This window comes from Natator depressus, chromosome 7 (genome assembly GCF_965152275.1).
Source record: "Natator depressus isolate rNatDep1 chromosome 7, rNatDep2.hap1, whole genome shotgun sequence".
NCBI lineage: Eukaryota > Metazoa > Chordata > Testudines > Cheloniidae > Natator > Natator depressus.
Window position 1 is genome coordinate 84,400,127 of NC_134240.1, and position 22,883 is coordinate 84,423,009.

General features: G+C 41.1%; 1 protein-coding gene across 6 annotated transcripts in view; it reads right to left on the reverse strand.

Moving 5' to 3' along the window:
* MICU1 (mitochondrial calcium uptake 1) overlaps positions 1-22,883 on the reverse strand; it is a 214,043-nt gene that overhangs the window by 16,584 nt on the left and 174,576 nt on the right. For all 6 annotated transcript variants that reach the window (XM_074958976.1, XM_074958975.1, XM_074958974.1 and 3 more), the window contains one exon: positions 22,635-22,743. In XM_074958976.1, the coding sequence (XP_074815077.1) occupies positions 22,635-22,743 (109 nt within the window). The remainder of the gene's footprint in view (positions 1-22,634; positions 22,744-22,883) is intronic.

Consider the following 22,883-nt stretch of genomic DNA (forward strand, 5'->3'; position numbering starts at 1 on the left):
TTGGATTATAGAGGACAAGGTGGGGAGGGTTAACTGGTAGTCTCTGTACTAACATATGTTGATATTTATTATGATTTGTTTTCCAATTCTAACTTTAAAAAGTAATGATAGAAAAGAAGTGCATAAGTGGGGTAGGAGTGATGCAGGGTAGGAATAAAGAGCACTGACATAGTTTTCATCTCTCTGTATTTTAAAAGGGTGGGTTTCATTATAATGATAGTATATAATTTTAATTTGTCCTTATTATGTCGTACAGAACCTCAAGTACCTGTGGCAAAAGGGTGCTTTATAAATTCATTTATTATTGTTAAAAAGCTTCAGGGAAGTTAAGTTCCTGCAAACAAACATACTATGCCACAATTTATCCTTAATATTTGTATTCAGATAATGCCTTTATCCAGGCTACAAGTCTCTTGTTTTCATACAATCAATTTAAATAAAAAAAAATTACACCTCTTTACAATAGAGAGACAACTTGCGACCCTACACTTTCCAATAATTCAACAGCTGTGCTGTGAAATCTGTTGTCATCTGGGAGAATTTTTGATCCTACACTGTGGGATTTTGCAATCTTCAACAGAACTGAGAACCCGGAAGGCTTTGCACTAGAAGAGGAACCATTGCACATTGCAAACATGTGGTCCAGGTTTTGCAAACAAATAGTGACATTTCCCCTCAGAAAACATTCCCTCCCTCTTCAAAACACAAAACAACTAAAACTTTGCTCCCCTCTCCCCCCATTCCAAATGCATCAAAAATAATTGTTTAAGAATTCTAGTCTGGGTGTCTACATGTTACTACCAAAAAAGATAAGACAGTGTTCCTAAATGCAGCGTAAAATAAATCAGCTTACTAAGTGCTTGAGATCCACGAATAGGGATGTAAGAGCTGAGTGTTAATGTAAGTCATCTGCTTCATATAAAATAATATGTGAGTTTGGTGAAGGGTAGAAGTGGTGAAATCAACAAGTAATTTCTGGTTTAAGTGCTTCATTGATACCAATTGCATCAGATACAGCCTAACATTCTATTACAATCAATTTGATATAGTATCAGAGGAACCTGAGAAGAGAGGAGTGTGCCTATCGGTGAAGTAACAAAATACAAGCTTAAGGAGAGTACCAATCATGGGCCATGTTCTCAGATGAGCACATGTAACCCATGCCTGCTGAGTGTGGTGCTCTGTCCCCCTGTAGTGGTACCTAGACCACCTAGAGATTGATGAGTCTGCTACAGCCTTGGCTCAGAGCCATGTGGCTTTTAGCTCATGCAGTAGAGGCTCATACACTAAGCCTCAGAAGTCCCAGGTTCTATCATGCCTACCAACGACCAGAGTCTGTCAGTGTTACACAAGCACACTTCATGTGCTCAACCCCGATGTGCAAACACCCCAATTGGTGTGCACCCAGCTATGTGCAACTGACTATTTGTGAGCCTACATTGGCACATATGCATCTGAAAACCTGTCCCTGTAATTCTAGAAATGGGCATGGTGCAGACATGTCTCCTGGACGTTGAGAAAGGGAAGAGAAATCAAAAATTCAGTTCCTTAGCATGAGGCATTACCAATGACTGACACAAGGCAGCTTCCATTAAAAACAAATCCACTCAGTTTTCCAAGACACTCAGTCTAAGGTAGGGTGACCAGACAGCAAATGTGAAAAATCGGGACATGGGGTGGGGGGTAATAGGATCCTATATAAGACAGACCCCAAAATTGGGACTGTCCCTATAAAATCGGGATATCTGGTCACCCTAGTCTAAGGCAATCCATTTCTTTTTTTACACTGACATAGAATTCTAATACTTGGCACCAATTGAGTGAATTCCACAAGCACATGAGTCCTTATTAGGAAAAACGTAAACAGTCAATGAGCTTCTCCATTTTGTTGTAACTTACTGACAACCACCATGAAATCACACCAAAACAGAAGCTATCCCTGAAGAGTAGATGAGAGCAGCAAACTGCATTTACAGTAATGACTGTGAATTTATTAGTATGCCTCCCACAGTGTGGATTTCCTCTATACAGCTTTCTTCAATGGAGCCAAGAAACCTCACATTAAATTGCACGGCACAGAATGTGTATGCGGGAGGAGGGGGGAGAGGAGAAGGAGAAGATGCTAGCAAAATGATTTTTAAATGCCTTTTTTAATGTAGAAGACTCAATGAAAAACCATCCACATTTGTATGGTTTGTTAGCTGTTTGTTAGCTGTAAGTCAAGAGTTTAAAAAGGGCTAGTTTTTAAAAAAGAGAACCCAAAGAATTTAAGGGCAAACAGGAAAAATGTGCAATTCTAAAAGAGATGAATCTGACTGAGAATCTTGTAGACCCCACTTGAGAGAAAAGCAAAATGGAAGAAAGACAAAACTATCGAGTGTCAACACAAATTAATTCCTCTGCCTCCCATCCCATGCCTAATTTCCTTCTCTTTATTCCCAATAATTAGGTGTCTTTTATAAATAAGAAATATAACTATCAGAAATATTAATTACAGGAAGTAAAAAGAAAAAAGCACTGAGACACCCCTCAAATACTCAATTATAAAAGCAGTTTCTAGTAAAAGTCAAAGGTGGGGTTTTTTTTTGTTTTGTTTTTAAATGAGTGTTATGATATATGCTAAAGGGATGATTCTGTATAGTGCCTGCTAGGTTCTTTTTACACAGGTTCTCTTTTATTCCCAAATTCCCTTCTCTTTGTTTCTGCGTCTGTATCTCTCATTAGCTTCCACTTACACCTCTAGATCCTACTATGCCAGGCAGGCAGAAATACTGCATCACTGCAGGTTTCCCTACAGTGAAAGCCCTGCAAGGCAGGCCGTCATCTGTCGTCTTTGATTCTAGTTCAGTGATGCAAAGTTGATGAACGCTTTCCCTGGGATAAACGATATGGAGAATAGCTCCCTTCCTTGGCACTGAGAACAGCCACCTGTCATTTAACATGGTGGAAGTTCCTGATCTGACTACCAGTGCTAAAGATCAAAACGCTGCTCCTGAAAACAAGTATGCTGCCTACAGGCCCACCACAGTGGAGTCCACAGCTTTATAACATTTCTGGTTTCTAGATAAGGCTAAGATGAACCTTACAGAACACTTTATTTCAGTGGTGATGAAACAATGGCACAGCAGGCATCCTGTTTGCGGCGCACCCACAATTTGTGTCTTGCAACCACTTTGCCTATCTCCCAAGGCATATATTCCCCCTCCCGCCCCCCAGTTTGTTATATTTTAGGAGAAAACTAAGAAATTAGATAATATGCATGAACACTCTAGAGACAGTCACGCCTTTTTTAAAACGATAATTATACCTTTCAAGCCCACCAAAGCCCCCAATACCTTAGCACTAATTCTCTTCTGTGACTGTGCTTTGTATATGAGAAGTAGCCTGCATAGCATGTGATGTGGCTGCTGCCTGCATAAGTGCTCTTTAATTCAGTTCAAACTGAACGGAAGGATAAATAAAAATAAATCTGTGACTAGGGTTTTTGATTTCAAAAGGGCTGACTTTCAAAAATTAAGGAAATTAGTTAGGGAAGTGGATTGGACTGAAGAACTTATGGATCTAAAGGCAGAGGAGGCCTGGGATTACTTTAAGTCAAAACTGCAGAAGCTATCGGAAGCCTGTATCCCAAGAAAAGGGAAAAAATTCATAGGCAGGAGTTGTAGACCAAGCTGGATGAGCAACCATCTCAGAGAGGTGATTAAGAAAAAGCAGAAAGCATACAGGGAGTGGAAGAAGGGAGGGATCAGCAAGGAAAGCTACCTTATTGAGGTCAGAACATGTAGGGATAAAGTGAGACAGGCTAAAAGTCAAGTAGAGTTGGACCTTGCAAAGGGAATTAAAACCAATAGTAAAAGGTTTTATAGCCACATAAATAAGAAGAAAACAAAGAAAGAAGAAGTGGGACCGCTAAACACTGAGGATGGAGTGGAGGTTAAGGATAATCTAGGCAAGGCCCAATATCTAAACAAATACTTTGCCTCAGTCTTTAATAAAGGCTAATGAGGATCTTAGGGATAATGGTAGCATGACAAATGGGAATGAGGATATGGAGGTAGATATTACCATATCTGAGGTAGAAGTGAAACTCGAACAGCTTAATGGGACTAAATCGGGGGCCCCAGATAATCTTCATCCAAGAATATTAAAGCAATTGGCACATGAAATTGCAAGCCCATTAGCAAGAATTTTTAATGAATCTGTAAACTCAGGGGTTGTACCATATGATTGGAGAATTGCTAACACAGTTCCTATTTTTAAGAAAGGGAAAAAGTGATCCCCGTAACTACAGACCTGTTAGATTGACATCTGTAGCATGTAAGGTCTTGGAAAAAATTTAGAAGGAGAAAGTAGTTAAGGACATTGAGGTCAATGGTAAATGGGACAAAATACAACATGTTTTTACGAAAGGTAGATCGTGCCAAACCAACCTGATCTCCTTCTTTGAGAAAGTAACAGATTTTTTTAGACAAAGGAAACGCAGTGGATCTAATTGACCTAGATATCAGTAAGGCGTTGGATACTGTGCCACATGGGGATTAGTTAAATTGGAAAAGATGGGGATCAATATGAAAATTGAAAGGTGGATAAGGAATTGGTTAACAGGGAGACTACAGCGGGTCATACTGAAAGGTGAACTGTCAGGCTGGAGGGAGGTTACCAATGGAGTTCCTCAGGGACCGGTTTTGGGACCAATCTTTTTATTACTGACCTTGGCACAAAAAGTGGGAGTGTGCTAAAAATGTTTGCGGATGATACAAAGCTGGGAGGTACTGCCAATTTAGAGAGAGACTGGGATATCATACAGGAAGATCTGGATGACCTTGTAAACTGGAGTAATAGTAATAGGATGAAATTTAATAGTGAGAAGTGTAAGGTCATGCATTTAGGGATTAACAACAAGAATTTTAGTTATAAGCTGGGGACGCATCAATTAGAAGTAACGGAGGAGGAGAAGGACCTTGGAGTATTGGTTGATCACAGGATGACTATGAGCCGCCAATGTGATATGGCTGTGAAAAAAGCTAATGCGGTCTTGGGATGCATTAGGCGAGGTATTTCCAGTCAAGATAAAGAGGTGTTAGTACCATTATACAAGGCACTGGTGAGACCTCACCTGGAATACTGTGTTCAGTTCTGGTCTCCCATGTTTAAGAAGGATGAATTCTAACTGGAACAGGTACAGAGAAGGACTACTAGGATGATCCGAGGAATGGAAAACCTGTCTTATGAAAGGAGACTCAAGGAGCTTGGCTTGTTTAGCTTAACCAAAAGAAGGCTGAGGGGAGATATGACTGCTCTCTATAAATATATCAGAGGGATAAATACCGGAGAGGGAGAGGAATTATTTAAGCTCAGTACCAATGTGGACACAAGAACAAATGGATATAAACTGATCATCGGGAAGTTTAGACTTGAAATTAGACGAAGGTTTCTAACCATCAGAGGAGTGAAGTTCTGGAACAGCCTTCCAAGGGAAGCAGTGGGGGCAAAAGACCTATCTGGCTTTAAGATTAAACTCGATAAGTTTATGGAGGAGATGGTATGATGGGATAACATGGTTTTGGCAATTAATTGATCTTTAACTATTCATGGTAAATAGGCCTAATGGCCTGTGATGGGATGTTAGATGGGGTGGGATCTGAGTTACTACAGAAAATTCTCTCCTGGGTATCTGGCTGCTGAATCTTGCCCACATGCTCAGGGTTCAGCTGATTCCCATATTTGGGGTGGGGAAGGAATTTTCCTCCAGGGCAGATTGGAAGAGGCCCTGGAGGTTTTTCGCCTTCCTCTGTAGCATGGGGCACGGGTCACTTGCTGGAGGATTCTCTGCTCCTTGGAGTCTTTAAACCATGATTTGAGGACTTCAATTGCTCAGACGTAGGTGAAAGGTTTATCGCAGGAGTGGGTGGGTGGGTGAGATTCTGTGGCCTGCGTTGTGCAGGAGGTCAGACTAGATGATCATAATGGTCCCTTCTGACCTTAATATCTACGAATCTATGAATCTATAATGGGTGCATCTGATGAAGGCAGTCTGTAGTCCTACAAGAAGTACTCTATAACCATCTTTATGATTTAATCCATTCACACTTGCATCTAACATCCATGAATCATAATTAAATGACAACAGCTGAGTTCATTTCCACCTCTTCCCCCCACACTTTGAGGGATAATCACTGACAGTTAATCCCAAGGTCCCTGCAAATATTACAAGTGTTCAGTGCTGTGGGGATAAGCAGGTTTCACTTTCCTATCTAGTTCAACATGGACAAGTTCAACGCATGTTAGCTCAAAAGATCAACAAGACCAGATAAAATCTGAATACCCCATATATCCTGACAGTCCTTCAAAATGCCTCTGCAGAGCCTGAAATAACTTTGTCGATTATTGTTCTGCGGCCTAATGAATCCTGGACCAAGCTGACACAAAACAGATGTCCGAGCATGCCCCTGTATAATGTTGTTGATGATCCTCTATTCATAGTTAATAACCTGGCACACATTTGCTCCCTTCCTCTCTGGATGGCTTCTGCAGAGTCTGGGCCAAGTAATTCAGGCCACTGGCAAGCTGCTTAATTAATCCTAGACCAAGCAACTACAGCCCATATAGAAAGCTGTGCCTCAAAGATGCCACTTATTTTCTGTGTGCAGAACACCTCTGTCTATACTACGCCAACACGTGGACTACAGGGGTGTATATTGCAGAGTGCACCCCTATAGTCTCCACTTTGGTATAGTGTAGACAAGCACTAACATTTTGTGAAGTCCATCAAAGGTGCTGTATATATGAGGACAGATAAAATAACCAGTAGAGAAAATATTTAAATTTAAATATATAAATCCCCTGACCCACTTTGCAATACACTCTATTACATATATGCTCACATCAGCCAGGTCAGCAAGTAATGGGAAGGATGGAACTGTGCTTTAGTAATGCTTAATTATTGCAAGTGGAGTGTGCAAAAATTTACAGGTAGCACCATGCAAAGACGGTAAATCCTGCTTTCTGCACAGGCTGTGTCTTAATTTTGAGGTGTATCTTAACAGAGCCAGTCACCTTATAAAGACAGGACCATTTCAGGCACTCTTCTGCATAGGCTATTTAGAAAAAGGGGGAAAAAAATGCAGCAATGGAATGAAATTTTGAAGCGAAGATGAGAGAAAGTGGCCCCTAGAGTATTTCTATGTAATTGCTTTTTATGCAAAATCCTTTTCCAGGCAGCTATGCCAATGGTGACAGATTCGAATCACCTGTCTTACTACTGGAGAAGTGGTCAAAAAATTGAAAAATTGTGGTCATCGTACAGCTGTAGCTGTTCAGTATTATGGTTTTGGACTGCTGAGAAGAGAGATCAAATTAATTCCTTTTATCTGCCAAGCAATCCTCAAGGTCAAAGGGGAAATTTTGAAGGCAACACTTAGCTAAAGTCTATTGCTGTTTTTATTTGGTTGTAAGTACAAACCTTGAATATATTGTGACAGGGTTGGGCCAGATGGCTACAGGAGAGGGATAGAAGGCAGATATATTAGCCCCAGGTTAAGTAGGTCCCTTTTCCCTGGGTAAGGTAACAGGGAAGGTTCCAGAACAATCAGGAACCTTCTGGAAACAATTAAGACAGACAGGTTGATTACAACACCTGCAACCAATCAAGAAGCTGCTAGAATCAATTAAGGCAGGCTAATCAGGGCACCTGATTAAAAGGGAGCTCACTTCTGTTTGTGGTGCATATGCGAGAAGCTGGGAGCAAGAGGCGCAAGAAGCTGAGAGTGAGAAGGTGTACTACTGGAAGACTGAGAAGTACAAGCATGATCAGAAATCAGGAGAAAGATCCTATGGTGAGGATAAAGAAGGCGTTGGGAGGAAGCCATGGGGAAGTAGCCCAGGGAGTTGTAGCTGTCGCACAGCTGTTCCAGGAGGCACTCTCGACAGTTGCATTCCACAGGGTCCTGGGCTAGAACCCGGAGTAGAGGGCGGGCCCGGGTTCCCCCCAAACCTCCCAACTCCTGGTCAGACACAGGAGAAGTTGACCTGGACTGTGGGTTCATGAGAACGGCCAAACTGAGGGCTGCTGTGAATCTCCGAGGCGAGCAAATCTGCCAATAAGCGCAAGACCCACCAAGGCAGAGGAGGAACGTGGCCACAATATACACAAAATGACAATTACAGACTTTCTCTCAGTTTGCCTGTATGCTCTTATCCCAAAACATCATGGCTTTTAAAATAACTTCACTGTCTCTCAACACACACGTTAATGTACTATGAAGGAGATATATTATAAATATTGTGTGTATATGAGTGTGGCCAGAATTCATGTCCCCCGTAGATTTCTTTGCTTTCCCGCAGAAAAATGACTTTCTGACAGGGAAGCAAAGGGAAGCTGCAAGAGCAGTCATACACCACTCCCTAGCAGTGCAGGTACATCATTTCATGCACCTGGAGCAGCTGGCAGAGAGGTAAATCACCGCTGGGCTGGGGACACTCCAGTCAGTGGCTTCTACCCTGACCCGGGATCAGATGCTAATCCCAGCTGAGCTGGAGGCAGAAGAGAACAGGACTTCCTCTTCCCCTGAAACAGGTGTCTGTGGCTGTATCAGACCCACCCCCAGAAACCTCCCCCAGCTACAGGAAGCGTAGCATCCTCTCCTGCCTACATCACTCCTCAACTGTGCAGGGAGGGGTCACTGTGCAGGGAGCTGCTCCCCCATCCACCGAACCCCTGTGCATTTGGACCTCCCATACCCAGACACCCCTGCCAAGCCTCACCCTGTACATCCAGAACCCCCCTAGTCCTCCATACCCAAACCCCACCCCACTAAACCTCAGTCCCTGCATCTGGAGCCCCCCTGCCTCCGGACCCCCATCCCTGCACCCAGACCACCACCCACTGAGCTCCCTCCACTCAAACCCCGACCCTGATGTCCCACACCCTGCACCACCCTGAGTCCCCACATCCAGAACCCCAACTAACCGCACCCAGACCCCCCCCGACCAAGCCACACTCCCTCAGCACCCAGACCCCCTGCCACTGAAACCCCCAGACCCAGACCCCTCCACTGAGCCCCAACCACCTTCACCTGGAAGCCACCGCAGAGTCCCATTGCCCCTGCACCTGGAACCCCAGCAATGAGCCTGCATGCATACAGATCTCCTCACACTTAGACCCTCCACTGAGCTGCCTGCAGCCAGATTGTTCCACACAGAATCCTCTCACCCCACACCTGGATGCCCCTCCACACTTGGATTCTGCCTAGTTGAGTCTGCCTGCCCCACACCTGGTGCGCCTGGCGCAGGGGGCAGGGCCCCAAGGTGTTTCTGGGGCAGGCCCAGGCCGTGTCCGCTGAGTCCGTGTCCTGGGAGTGGTAGGGGGCTGCTGGGTGATCTCACACCTTCATGCACCCAGTGGCCTGTTCTCCCTGCTGCCATGCTGGAGCCTCTGCATTTATTTATTGACAAATAAAACTTACAGAATTTTAAAATATTGTGCCCAGATTTTTTAATTTTTTGGCACAGAAAGCCCTCAGGAGTAATATATACACAAAAAAGAGAGGCATCTGTAAGCTTTTCAGATCATGGACTGGATCTTCGTATGTTTGTACAGTGTCTAGGCACTGTAGGGCTCCGATCCTGCCTGCAGCCTCTGGGTGCGAGTAAGTTGGATTATTGTGTTCAGCATTTCTACGGCCAACAGCGTGACTACAGCAAAACCTCCTTAGATCAGCAGACAGGGAAATCATGTCTTCTTTTAACACTGTAAACCAATGACACTGCCTCGTAACCATTCAGAACACATAACTTGGACGACATGATAATAATTGCTTTGGTTGAGCTGTCCTAAAGTCTTATGCAATCAATCTGGAAATAGCAGCAACTACAAATGCCAAGATATTGATTATGTATTTGGCAATAATTTGTCTACGCCTCTTCGCTTTTGCTGTTCCCTGAGTATTTATATAATATTCGGAAAAATCAAGTGGTTAAGGTATGGGAATTCAGATCCAATGAACAAGTATTACTGTGGCTCTGAATCGCAATTCACTTGAACAGCATTATTCTGTAATGATTAAAACACAATACAGGGAGTCAGGAGATGAGAGTTATATGCCTGGCTCTAATATTTAAATGATGCGACCTTGGAACAGTCACTTATCTTTGTATCTCAGGTTTTAGCCCTCTGCAATGCTTACTTGTCATATAAGGTTGTTGTGAGATATAGTTCATTAATGTATGGAAGACTTAAAAAATAGTTTTTGTGAACTTATTTCCCAGATAATTTGCATTTCAGTTTTATGCAAGTCTTCTATAAAACTGTCAGCGTACACATTTTAAAAAGTTACTTTGGGAAGGATATATATTTTAATTGCTATAATTTAATCTTTATGCGAGATCTTTAATTTCTGAGATCAAATGAGACCTACATTTGCTGTAATAGCAGTATATAATTTAAGTCAAGTTCTTCAGGAATATGTATTTCCAAGTATTTAAACTCTGTCTAGGTCTTTTAAATTTAAAGAGTTCTCTAAATATGCCTGACCAAAGTTAGCTATTCCTATTAGCAATATTTCTGATATACTGCAATAGTTTTTCATACCTCTATTTGCACACTTATGCAGAGGGAATTCAGAAACTCTATGTTTAGGGTCCACAGTAGCACCTGGCGTGCATGCCTGGCCCCAGATATTGCTTGGTGAAAGTCAAGGCTAATGAGAGGCTGCACATGTGGACTGAATGAAGTAGGTATAAGAGCTGTGCTCTAACAAGGAACTGCATAAATAAGGTTGGGGAGGTCAAATAGACTAGATTTAAGCTCTATTTTCTGACAAGACTGCATGGAGAGTGCAGATACTTTGGATTTAGGGGCTTTCAGATACAGCCAAGAGTGGCTTGGCTAGTGAAGATTTAAGGGTTTCACTGATAGAGGGCTACCTGCTGTTTAACATCTATTTTTTTGATAGTGACAGTTTGACTCTAAGGTACGTTTAAGGGGGCAAATATGCAAAATTTGGATACTACACAAGCCTGAGTTTGCTGACCTTCAGCCCATACAAGGAAGGCCTGCCTCTTTCCTCAGTCTTCTTGCCTGCAAAGAGTGATTGTGCGGTCAGTATGTTTAAGGAGTATTATTTTGGTCTTTTAGTTTTATATTTTTCAATATTATGATGGCACCATCAGTTTTTGCCTAATTTAAAGACTTTTCCTGTCCTTTGTGGTTATAAAGAAAATCTTCTGAATTTGACAGGATACAGTGCAGTCTCTGCAGACAGACAAAATTAATAGCTCCGAGAGAGGTGAACTAGCTCATTCTTCTAAAGGGTGCGTTATCTCTGAAGCTTCCTAGACAATAACTTAAATGTCAACACTACTACATTACTTCGAGACTGCTGATGGAGTTCAGCAGATGAATTCACTAGGGAGGTATGCTTTAGATACGTAATCTATCAGTATTTCTGTGATCACTGGAAGTCCATCTTTCTGAATATTTCATGATTCGAATAAATACTTAAGCCATACAAATTAGCTATGATCCATTAATACAGGCATTACTTTGTAGACCAGCCAGCCTATGGCAACAATCCTGATAGAACCTGAAAGTGTTGCCATCAGGGTAAATTAAGCTGGGACAAGACAACTGAGTATTCACTCAGTGATAGCCAAAGCCTTCAGGAATATGACAACACTGAAGAGGCAGTGGATACAGAATGGTTTTTGTTTTTTGTTGTATGAATTATAGTATTTTAAATAGCTTATTGAGGAAAAATCTAATATTCTTTTGGTCATGGACTGCTCTATAGCATTCCAAATTTCTAAGTAAGTGTGGCACGTGCGTGCGATATGATCTGAGGGGCCGTTTGCTAATTTACTGTACAATAAGGTACTGTCTCAAGTGAAATATTTTTGCTCTTGCAAAACTTTAGAAATCAGGTTATCAGGGATGTAAGGACAAGATTTTTCCTGGCCACTTAAGGGCCCGACATTATTATTTTAAAAAACATTTATACCTTTGAGACATTATGGCATGTCACAATGTTAACCACCACAAGTCCCAAGCAGCGTCGTAATTCAGGATAACTTTTACATGCAATAGTGGCAAAATGATGGTACAGTAAAGTAATACTGGTGCATAATATACGACGTCAGCATTCTGAAAAAAAGGTCCGTAAAGTTGGGCTCCAAAATCCATAGTCAGGCATATAAATAAGCAGCCTGCTTATCATAAATGTTGAGCACCCACCAGCTTCCACTGAGTTCCATGGAAATAACGTTTCAGAAGCAAAGAATTGACCCAAATTAAACCTGGGCAGGAAGGCCAGGAGCGTTATCAGACCTCCCATTACAGAAGGGAAGTCAATACATTGTTACCCAAATCCCTGTAGCCATTACCACATCACATTTTTTTCAAGTTAATGTTCATCTTACTGACAAAGTTATTTTCTACAGTGTAAAAAACAGTTACCAGAATATAATTTCTGTAATTATTCGCCAGGCTTGTTCTGAAAAATTTTCATTCTCTCTCTCTCTCTCCTTAAATAATACTGTATGTTATTTGACTTATTTTCAATTATACTGTACATGGGTTTATTTGCTTCACATGGCCATGGTTTTTATAGCTTTAATTTGCCCTTACCACAGTCAATTATTGCATCCAATCATATTAATCCAACACCACAAGCATTACCTCCATTTGCTCCAAATATTGATTGATGCATTGCTGTGCAAATGTTTTTACCTCTAGTCAGCAAGAGATCTTTATGTTCTTCTAGGCTTTCTTCAATAAGATATTTTTGCCTATTTTCTTTCCCTCTCTTCTATTTATAAGTTTTGGCAATTTTATTTTCCTGACTGGCAATAATGAATGCTAGAGCAGCTTTACTTTCCCTTGTGGTGCACACACTTTAAATCACCACATATTCTTGATGGTTTGTGAACAAAGTTGAAATCAACCTTCAAGAGTCAGACTTTAAGATGTAAGAAACGAAAGCAGGTTCTTTCTGGAGGAAGCTTCCTCATAAAACAAACATTTCCAAATTCCTGCATCAGTCTTTCCATACAAAAATTCAGCTAGTCTTAAGCCATTTCAAATGTGTTCTAACTTAGTATTAGAACTAGATCCCAAAATATATTCTCAAAACTGGTTTTTCTCATAACAATAATTTATCAGCTTGTTTAAGATATTCACAAGGCATATTGAAATCAAATAGTGTGTGGCATAGGTGCTGAGGTTTTCACTCAAATTCTCAGACTTACTTAATGATTAATATTTAATCATTAGGTAAGTCTGAGCATTTGAGTGCATGCAAATGGATCTCTTCACAAGCCATGGGAGCTTGCTGGATTCTAATCTGATGCTAAGATATATAAGAAGAAACTACAATGCAAATACAGCAGTTTCTTTACTCTCTGGAGTTTAATTAAGCATTTCATCAAAATATAACATTTTATCCTGGGAAGTTATTTGAACAGATTTTTATATCACATAGCGCGCGCACACACACACACTTTCCCAAGCTGACCTTCCCTCTAAAGCTCCGTATCATGGCAACTTTCATTCTGAGGAGTGCTGCAAGAGTTCGCCCTTCTGAAGTCAACCAGTGTCCCAAGTTCATTAGCTAGGTCACTTCAAATCACTTCAAGGCACTCCTTCTCATCTAAAGGAACACACTGGTACAATGCCATGGCAGCACTACTCACCTCCACTGGCCTAGTGAGAATGGGAAAAAAAGACTCTGAACTGAACCCAGGCTCTTACATTTAAAAAAATTATGGTTTATAAAAAGCTACCTTCAGTACGGTAGCTCAACTTCTCTTAGCCATAATGACAAAAGTAGATGCTTCATTAATACACACACATAATAGCTCATCAATATGTCACATACTAACTGTTCAAGATCCTACCTAAATAAACAATACATAGTTTTTAATGGAGGCTAGTTAAAAGTATAAAAAACCTCTCCCAAAAATTGCTCTGTATACCTCTGGTCACAAATCATGGTACTCTCCATTAATGTTTAAAAAGCAATATGGTTCCCAAAAATAGACATTCAAAATAGCACTGAACAAATCCTTAATGTGAATGTTTCGTTTTCAACAGTGAGGAGGAAGTCGCCTAAGCGTTAGAATGAACAGAGATCATTTATTTCAGTTCTTGAGAATTGTCAGTCTAAAGTTTTATCCATAGCATCCATGAGAAAAGGAAAATGTATATATAGCCTCCACAGTGCACCTCTGTATGCCAGGATACTGCATTGAAAAACTCAGGTTTATCAACTATAGGCTTGCTTTAGCAGTGATAAATGCCTTTTAAGGCTGAAACTAGGCAGGGTTGTAGCTCTGATGCAGTTATTTTATTAAATCTTGAAAAACAGTTGCACTTATAGGCCAGCTTCAGAACTGCAATTCTCACACTAAGAGCAGCCTGTTCCACCAGTATCATGCAGAAGTTGCTTTCCATCTATAAGATATGCTACCACACATCTCAGAGGAAGTTAAAGTGCCTTTTCAATTCATTAGGCAAATATTTCAGATCTTGATGTGAACACCCCTCAAGAACCTTCACTTAGCAACAGCATCATGTTTGGTGCTGATGCTTCATGAAATCATCAACTTTTTTTTCCTTTAATGTTCCCAAATCTATCGTTTCTGAACCTAATACTCAGCACCTGTTCATAAACACTACATCAAGCCCAATGGTTTCAAACTTTTGTACTGAAGTTAGACACCTACATCCATATTCAGGCACCTAAATGAAAGTGGCTTAATTCTCAGAGGTGCTGAGTACTCACACATCTTATTGAAGTCAACAGGAGCTGTATGTGCTCAGCAGCTCACAAAATCAGGTGTTTTTTCAGGTTCTTAAGTTTGTATTTAGGTGTCTAAATCTGGGCACCCAAGTTTGAAATTTATGGCCCAATTATTTATGAACATATAACAATACAATTCCAAATATATATATATATTATGTACATATTTTGTGTGAAAACCAAATACTGATAAGAAGCCTGCTGCATAACACATCTAAAGCTTATATACCAATGTGTTTTACAGACACACATTTAACTGAATATTTACCTATAAAACAGTTCTACACAACAAACTTAAAAAAAAAATCCTGCACACACTACGTATTTGTACTTTTCTCCCTCGTATTAGCATCATTTGTACATATCACTGCTGCTGGGGAGAAATTGTTGTGATAGCAAATGACTGAGGAATAGGAAAAATAAAGCACATTAAGATTCCACAAAGATAGATACCAGGCCAAAGGCAGACCTGCATCACTGTTTTTATACAGATATTCTTTATACTAAATAAAGGAAGTACAGAAATTATGACATATGTAGAATTGTTTCTAAACTGAAAAATAGTTTAAACCTTCCATGAGTTGTTAATCCTCGTTAATTCTCAAGGTCATTGTTTAGAGTTTTAAAAACTTTACAGAGTAATATCTTCTATGACAATGGAGTCTTGCTCCCATCAATTCATATCTCGAGATCCCCAGTGTTGCTTGGTTTCCTGAAGCTTTAATCCAAAACCTTACACCTTCCTATCTAGGGAAGCCATAGTATCCTGCATTATGTCCAATTTTGCATTAATAGCTGCGGCAGACTACTTAAAATATTCTGTCAATGCTTGATAAATTGTGTCTATAATTCTACATTTAGAGAAGCCAGACTGACAAGCTCCAGGTATCTCCTGCCAGCATTCTGAAAATGTGGCACAAAACACCTTCATGGTACCATCTTCCTCAAGACAAAGGTACCTATTATTAGTGGCAACTGTGAGACTAATACTGATCAACTGGGACTGAGGCCAGTAATCAGATGGTAACAACATTTTACCACTATTCATATGCCATATTCCATTACGAATCTGACACATCCTGTCTTCCTAACCCCATAGTTTTGCTTAGATGATTTATGCTTTCTTATATTAAAAGGCAAAAAACTTAGTTAATACAGAGTTAAAATTGCCCAGTGACCGCTCATGCCATTCCAGAATGATGAGTTCAGCAGAAGTCAAAAAACCAGGAAATACAGAGTTAAGGTAAATGCCCACACAACTTTTAACTCTGCCTTTTTTGAGCAATGCCGCAGAACACCTATGACACACATACTCGTACTTTGTCTTTTCAGTGTAATAGACAGGTGCTACCTGCATGTGGCCTATGCTCAAACATCAGCAGCACAGCAGACTCAGAGCAGTATGAAGTATCCCATTCCTTTCAATGAGAAGTTCTGAGCAGAAAGAAAATATACAATGGAGATGAATATAGCCTGAAACAATAGCACTGAGATGTGTGAATTGTTCCATTCATCCCAGTGGGTGTTTCCATCCTGCCTCCCCAGTGCTGAAGAGTTTCTGATATGCATCAAGTATAACTATTCTCAGCTCAGCCCAGTGTCAGCAGTGTGTTCTTGGTGCATGTTCTCAGGATGCCAGTTCTAAGCTCCCTGCCCACAGAGGCAGGGGTTTGTTCTCCATATCCTGGCTCACAAGGGTGGGGTGGTAGGAAGATGGGCTTAGACCTGATGAAAGGGACAAGGCACTCAGATTCCAATTTACATAAGGGGGGCAAGAAGGGGAGGTGGGGCTCAGAGCCTCTATAACAGTGGTTCTCAACTGATTACACATTGTGTTACCATACCTGGGCCGCAGGGGCTGGGTGGCAGAGAAGCGGCAGCCCTGACCCCTGCTGTGCAGGGAGGCTGGCAGACCGCCCTGGACCCCGGACCCCGCGGGGCTGGCTGGCTGACCCGGACCCCTGCCACACGGCTGCCCCGGACCCCGCGGGGCCAAGCAGATGCCCCAGACCACAGAGCTTGCGGGGCTGGGTGGTTGCCCCGGACCCAGATCCTGGAGCTTGCAGGGCCGGGTGGCTGTCCTGGACCCCACCATATGAGACCAGCCTGCAGCCCCAACCTCAGCCACACGTGCTGGACCCTAGCAGCTGCTCCAGACCCTGACCCCCGCAAAGCGGGCCGGCAGCCCTGACTCTGCCATGTTGGGCAGTGGGACAGCTCAGACCCCTCTGCGCTAGGCAGCTGGGAACCCAGCAGACTCCGGGCACGTGGGCCGGCCTTTAGCACACAGCTGAGCTGGGCCGCAGCTGTGTGCTAATTGGGCCTCATGCAACCCATGGGCCGTGGGTTGAGAACCGCTGCTCTAGAACCTGGCTAATGGAGGTGGGAAATCTTGGCACACTCAGTGGCGCAGGGAGCAGGGCTCTGACACCCCCAGAGAGTTAATGCCCCCCCATATCCTAGCTCACATGAGGGCAGGGACAGACTCCCTGTCCAGGCAGGGGGTTCCAAATCCCAGCAAACACACACAAAGTAGGGAGAGAGTAGGGAGTGGGGCTGCTGAATTAATTTGGATGGAATAAATCAGGCAAAGGTGCTAACATAACCCAGTCACAGTCCAACATTAAACAGTGCTAAATAAGGTTTGGTTAACAGAGACTACAGCCTACTTATACCATGGCAAACACATGATTAAAAAAACTAACTTGTATTAAAGATACAGAAAAGAAGGAACAACAATTAAAGCATTTGAAATGTTAAGTATTAAGTAAGGCTTTCATTTTAACTTCCCTTGTTCCCTTTCCCTTTAGCTGGAGAGAGTGTTTAGGAGGAAACCCCCCTTGTTTGACTATCTCTGGGATGGTATCAAAGATGGTAATTGTCCTTTTGGGGAAAAGAGAAGAAATTAGCTAGATGAGCTGGAGCTGCTGCTATTGCTGTTAAAGTCCCAAACTGTCCTTTTAGAGAAAAGAAAAGAAGTTGAGATGAGTTAGAGCTGTTGCTACTGCTAAAATCCAATCCCATTTCATCCCAGGTGGTGTTTGGGATTCAGATGGAGCCAGCAGAGGTGGCCATGTTAGCAGGGTCCCTCTCTCTGGCCTGGTCGAGTTAGGCATCTTTTAGGATTTGAAAGAAGAAAATCTGGGGTCCCAGAAGATAGTGGAGGTGGCAGTCACAATGATGAATTATACATCAGAAGCCTCTGTCTCCTCTCTGTTCTTTCTCTCCATCAGTTCATTTTTTTTAAGGACCCAAAAAGGGAACGATGGGTGAAATAGCTCATCCACTCACTATGTGGTCCACTAATTAGGCCTAATATCTGACACAAACTAATTTTGGTTCATTAATTTCCAGCTCATGTTTTCTGTTTTTACTAAGCACCATTTCAGCATAGTCCTTGAATTATATCAACGTGGCCTGTTATGTTTCCACTAATTTAGTCTCACTGTCTGGTTCTCTTACACCTGTTTATAACATTCTTTATTGAAAAAAACTTGACCTACTTTCCATCGTAAATTTTTAAGCAAGCAAAAGTTACAGACCAATTGTCACAATAGGGTTCTGACCTCCCAGTCCTGGCACACACTCAGAAAGGGAGAATGTGGGACTGACAGACAACCCCTGTGCCCCTGTTCTTCCCCAGCCCCACTGGCACTTACCTTCATGTCCCCTTTCCAATGTCCCTCCCCCTCTCACTGCCCCTACCACTCATCCCCCTTTCCCCATAATTTCCCCTCGCCTTGATGCAGTCCGAAATTGCTCACCTCTATTCTCCCCATTCCTCCCCCTAAAATGGCCCTTTGTAACAGCAGGCATTCACGTCCCCCTTAAAAACAAAAAAAATAGTTTGTTTACATTCCTCCAAACCCTCCCCTGCCCCAGATAGATTTTAGCAATATGCCTCTCAGCTTTTTCCAGACTTCTGCTCAAGCTAGGACTTGAACTGTCACTGGGGAAGGGGAGTGGCCTTTAGAGCCTGAACTCCCACCTGAGCCACAATATCTATATTACTATTTTTAGTGCCAGGGCATGAGCCCGAGTCTCTGATCAGGGGTTTGAGACTCTCTACTGTGGGTTTTAAAACGCGATATAGACTTATCCTGTGAGGCTTCCAACCCACACCCTGCTCCATTCCTGAGCTCATTTGTTAGGTACAATTTCTGTATAAGATTTTTCTTTATTTGCGATTTAAGAATTTGTTGCCATTGAATTTCTGGTAGCATAACAGTTATTTCTAGAAAATACAAGCTTGAATGAATAAAGTCATGCATTATTCCATGGTTCATTAAAGTACGTATCCTACCGTTCTTTTTAAAACCAGGGTCTATCTTAAATTAAGGGTGAAAAACGTCAGTGAAGAAGGAACCCACGGTGTCTATTTTATGCTACTAATTTTTTCCCCTTTCAGTTTATAAGACATTTAGAATCATAAAAATGGGTCAGTCTGCTGCAGTAGATTAGGAACAATTTATTTAGCATATAAGGATTATGGTCACTTTTAACATTTTAATTTTAATAGTAAAAATAATCCCATTCTTTTGGCAGTCAGGTAGTGACTTTTTTGTGGTATATTAATAGAGATATAAGGAACTTTATGAGAATTCATCTACTAGAAAAGGTGGAACAAATGTATCATTTACTCTGTGTGGACTTGATGCTCTCACTAGGAGAACACATTTATATGCTAGGAACCATGTAATGTGCAGATCATTTAAACATAAATATCTCATTAACACACTATCCACTACTAACTCTCTCAAATTTCAGGCCACCTGCAATCCTGAGTGCAAAGAAAGAAAGATGAATTCCCTTTTCATTGCCGAAGCCTCATCCAACTTCTGAGTGCCAACACCCTCCCCACTTCCCCCGCTCCAACCTCTCTACATATCTTTCTGGATCAAACTTCAGCAATGCACTATCCAGCTGCCAAAACGTCCAGCTTTCCTCGAAGGTCTACATTAACTATTAATATAAAAACCTCTGCTACTCAAAATATTTGGGGCAGCGTAAACATTTGTAGGTTAATACCAACATAAACAACACTGCAATGATTGCAACGATTGCTTTATTCATGTTCTTATTTAATCTACCACAGTCCTCCAGATTTTCATCTACCTGAACCTGTGGCAGAATTTCCAGTTTGCTGTATCACGGTGCAGCAGAAACAGAGTTCTTTGGCCTGTATAGCTTATACCAGTTCTCAGAATGATATTAGCCATACTGGCAAAAGGAATTTTTTTGTCAATATAACTGTCTACACTGGAGCTTTTGCCAGCATAGCCGTGTCTGTTAAAGGTGTGATTCTTTCTCACTCCTAACCAACATAGGTATGCCAGCAAAACTTTTAAGTGTAGACCAGGCCACTATGGGGCATGCTACTTTCCAACCAGGGGATTTCCAGGAGGAATGTTGCAGAATTAACTCTCTAATTGGTTTCTAACCTCTATCAAGCTATACCGACAGTATACAGCTATACTACAGTTTGTGACTCCATTGCAAGTCATGTTAATTGTCAGTTAACTTGAGTTGGCTAAAATCTGTGCTAATCTAGACACTCCACAAATATTAATTCCAGGACATAAATGTTTGTGGTTTACCCTAAGCAGAGTCCTAGATGGGGCACTGTCAAAACATAGGATTTCTCTGGACCATTATCAGATCAGAGTAGGTTGGTGGGTAACTAAAAGTTTTACCTGAAGTTAGTCTGTATTTCAATAACTGTACACTGCTATTTTACACACAATGTTCCAGTTAAAATATCTTTCACTATGCTCATTCTCTTTATTTTTTTAATTCAAAGAAGATGTTTCCACCTGTTGGGTCCCATTTGACTTAAAATACCTAAAGTACATGATCTCAGCTATAAACTAAGGCTGATCTCAGTTAACAAGAGCATCTAAGAGCAGAGATACAAGTTGAATTAGAGCATGTAATAGTCTTTTAAAATCTTCCAGTATAAGCCCCCATTCACACTTTAATGCTCCAAGGGCAGTAATGGCTCAAAGTTATAACTTACTGGTAAAGAAGTTTCACCTTTTAGCTGATTAAATAATCTATTGCTTTAATATACAGAATGGGAGTTTTCATTAGGATTTGAAAACTTTAAATTAGTTTGTGATGTGTTACGTTCCCAGTTTTACCAATGAGTTTTACAAAAATTACTAGTCTGAAAGAAAAAATCTGACTCAAAACAAGTATGCAACTGTAACAGATTAAAAAACTTATCTTATTTATGGGCAATACAGAAACAAAGAACTTCAGTTTTACAGTGTAAATGTTCAGATAATTTGGTGGATTAGTTAAGCACTGGAAGAAGGTGAAAAAAGAAGGGGATGGTTATGCATGTTTAATAAATTATATTGTTATAATGGTTCTCAGCTAAATACTGTATTATTCATCTACTATTGCTGGTTCCTTCTGGAAGGTGTTTTCCATGTGATGATAGTGGGATATAAGGTAGACATTATTTGATTAGAAACTATACCACTGTGTGCCCCCTCTTATAGATAGTTTACACAAGAAGGACTGGACCTTATACTTGGTCATAAGTAAAAGTATGTTCTAGCTGGACTTCAAATGCTTTTTTGCTTTTTTAAAGAGAATCTGCACTGAAGTTACTTTAAATCTCTGACTCAGCTTTGAGGGATTCAGAAGTAGAAGGCAAAAGTCAGCATTGGGTCAAAGACAGGAGAAGAAACTAGATTTTTACATATATTTATGAAAATTCAGAGATCTATCCCAAACTGAAATTGAACTGTCAAATTTATTTCCTTCAATATGATGAACCCTGTGGGCCCCTTTCTAATGCTCACCAATAGCTCCCTCCTTGTCTTGGATGTTGGAGAAGAAATTATAAGTATTGTAAGAGTACATGGCAGCTCACAGGCCAATGCATACAGAGTTCCTGCCCAGTAGAGCTTATGATCTTTGTGGTTCAGATATTAAGGTTTCCAAAAATTGCCAGGGTAGCGTTATTTCTTCTTTTCCTCTCTCCACTTGTGGCTGCTAAGAGGGGGCTGCTTCTCATGTTTCACTAAGCCTCAGACCAATAAGACCAAGATGATCTCTGACTAAATCTGTACTGAGGACTCCATAAGAACAGGAAATGACTAATGCCAAAAGGTTGAGAATTACTGATACTACAGTGATCTTGGTTCTTCTGTTCCCATTGGAATGAGACTGTCTGCACATCCCTACTTTCAGCAACAATTTTCCTATCTGCTGTAAAATATACAAAAATATACAGCATCACAAGTCCCAGCATCATGGCTAAAAGTCCTATCAAAGTGACCCCCCAAAGGTTGCAAGTCCATCCCTGTTGCAGGTCTGGAGGATAAAAAGATACTCACCCCAAACTTTGATTTCTGATCACTAAAAGCAGCATTTAGCAAATTGATAAGATTTTTATAACGAAGCCTAAAAAGTTGAAAGCAACCATTTGCTGAATGCACTCAATCACGACATAAATTATGTAGAATACAATGTAGGAAATAAGTAAAGTAGAAGGGAACACACACATTAGATCTGAATGTTATCTTAGTCAATTAGTGATGTTCAGAGATGGGATCTGTTAAAATAGCCCGAAAAATGCAAACAGGAAGTAAATTTCAGCATATTTTTCCTTACACCTAACAGAGGACAAGCACAAAATCCCAAATCCCTCTTTTTCCACTAACAGCTTCAAGTTAAAAATCTTCTCATGACAGGAGGGGAAACATGATTTTAGTGCACTTTTTATCTGTCAGAAAAGCCTTGCTGAACAGCTTCAAGTCTGAACATCCTGCTTTAATGGTAAAAAAAAAAAAAAAAAAATCCAGCAAGCTCACAAGTGTTTAATACCTTTATCAAGAGAAGCTCCAGCCATGTGGTAAAAGCTCAAAGCTGTGTCCACATCATTTATATTCTTCAGAAAAGTAAAAAAGCTTTCCACCTCCTCAAACGTCAACCCCTGCAATAGAAGGAACACATTTTTTTTAATGGTTAAAGTAAGGAGACAAATAATGAAATAATTTTGATAGGAAAAGGCCCCAATGACAGCAAAGATGACAGGTATGTCCAAATAGGAATTCATGTATGACTCGCCATAGT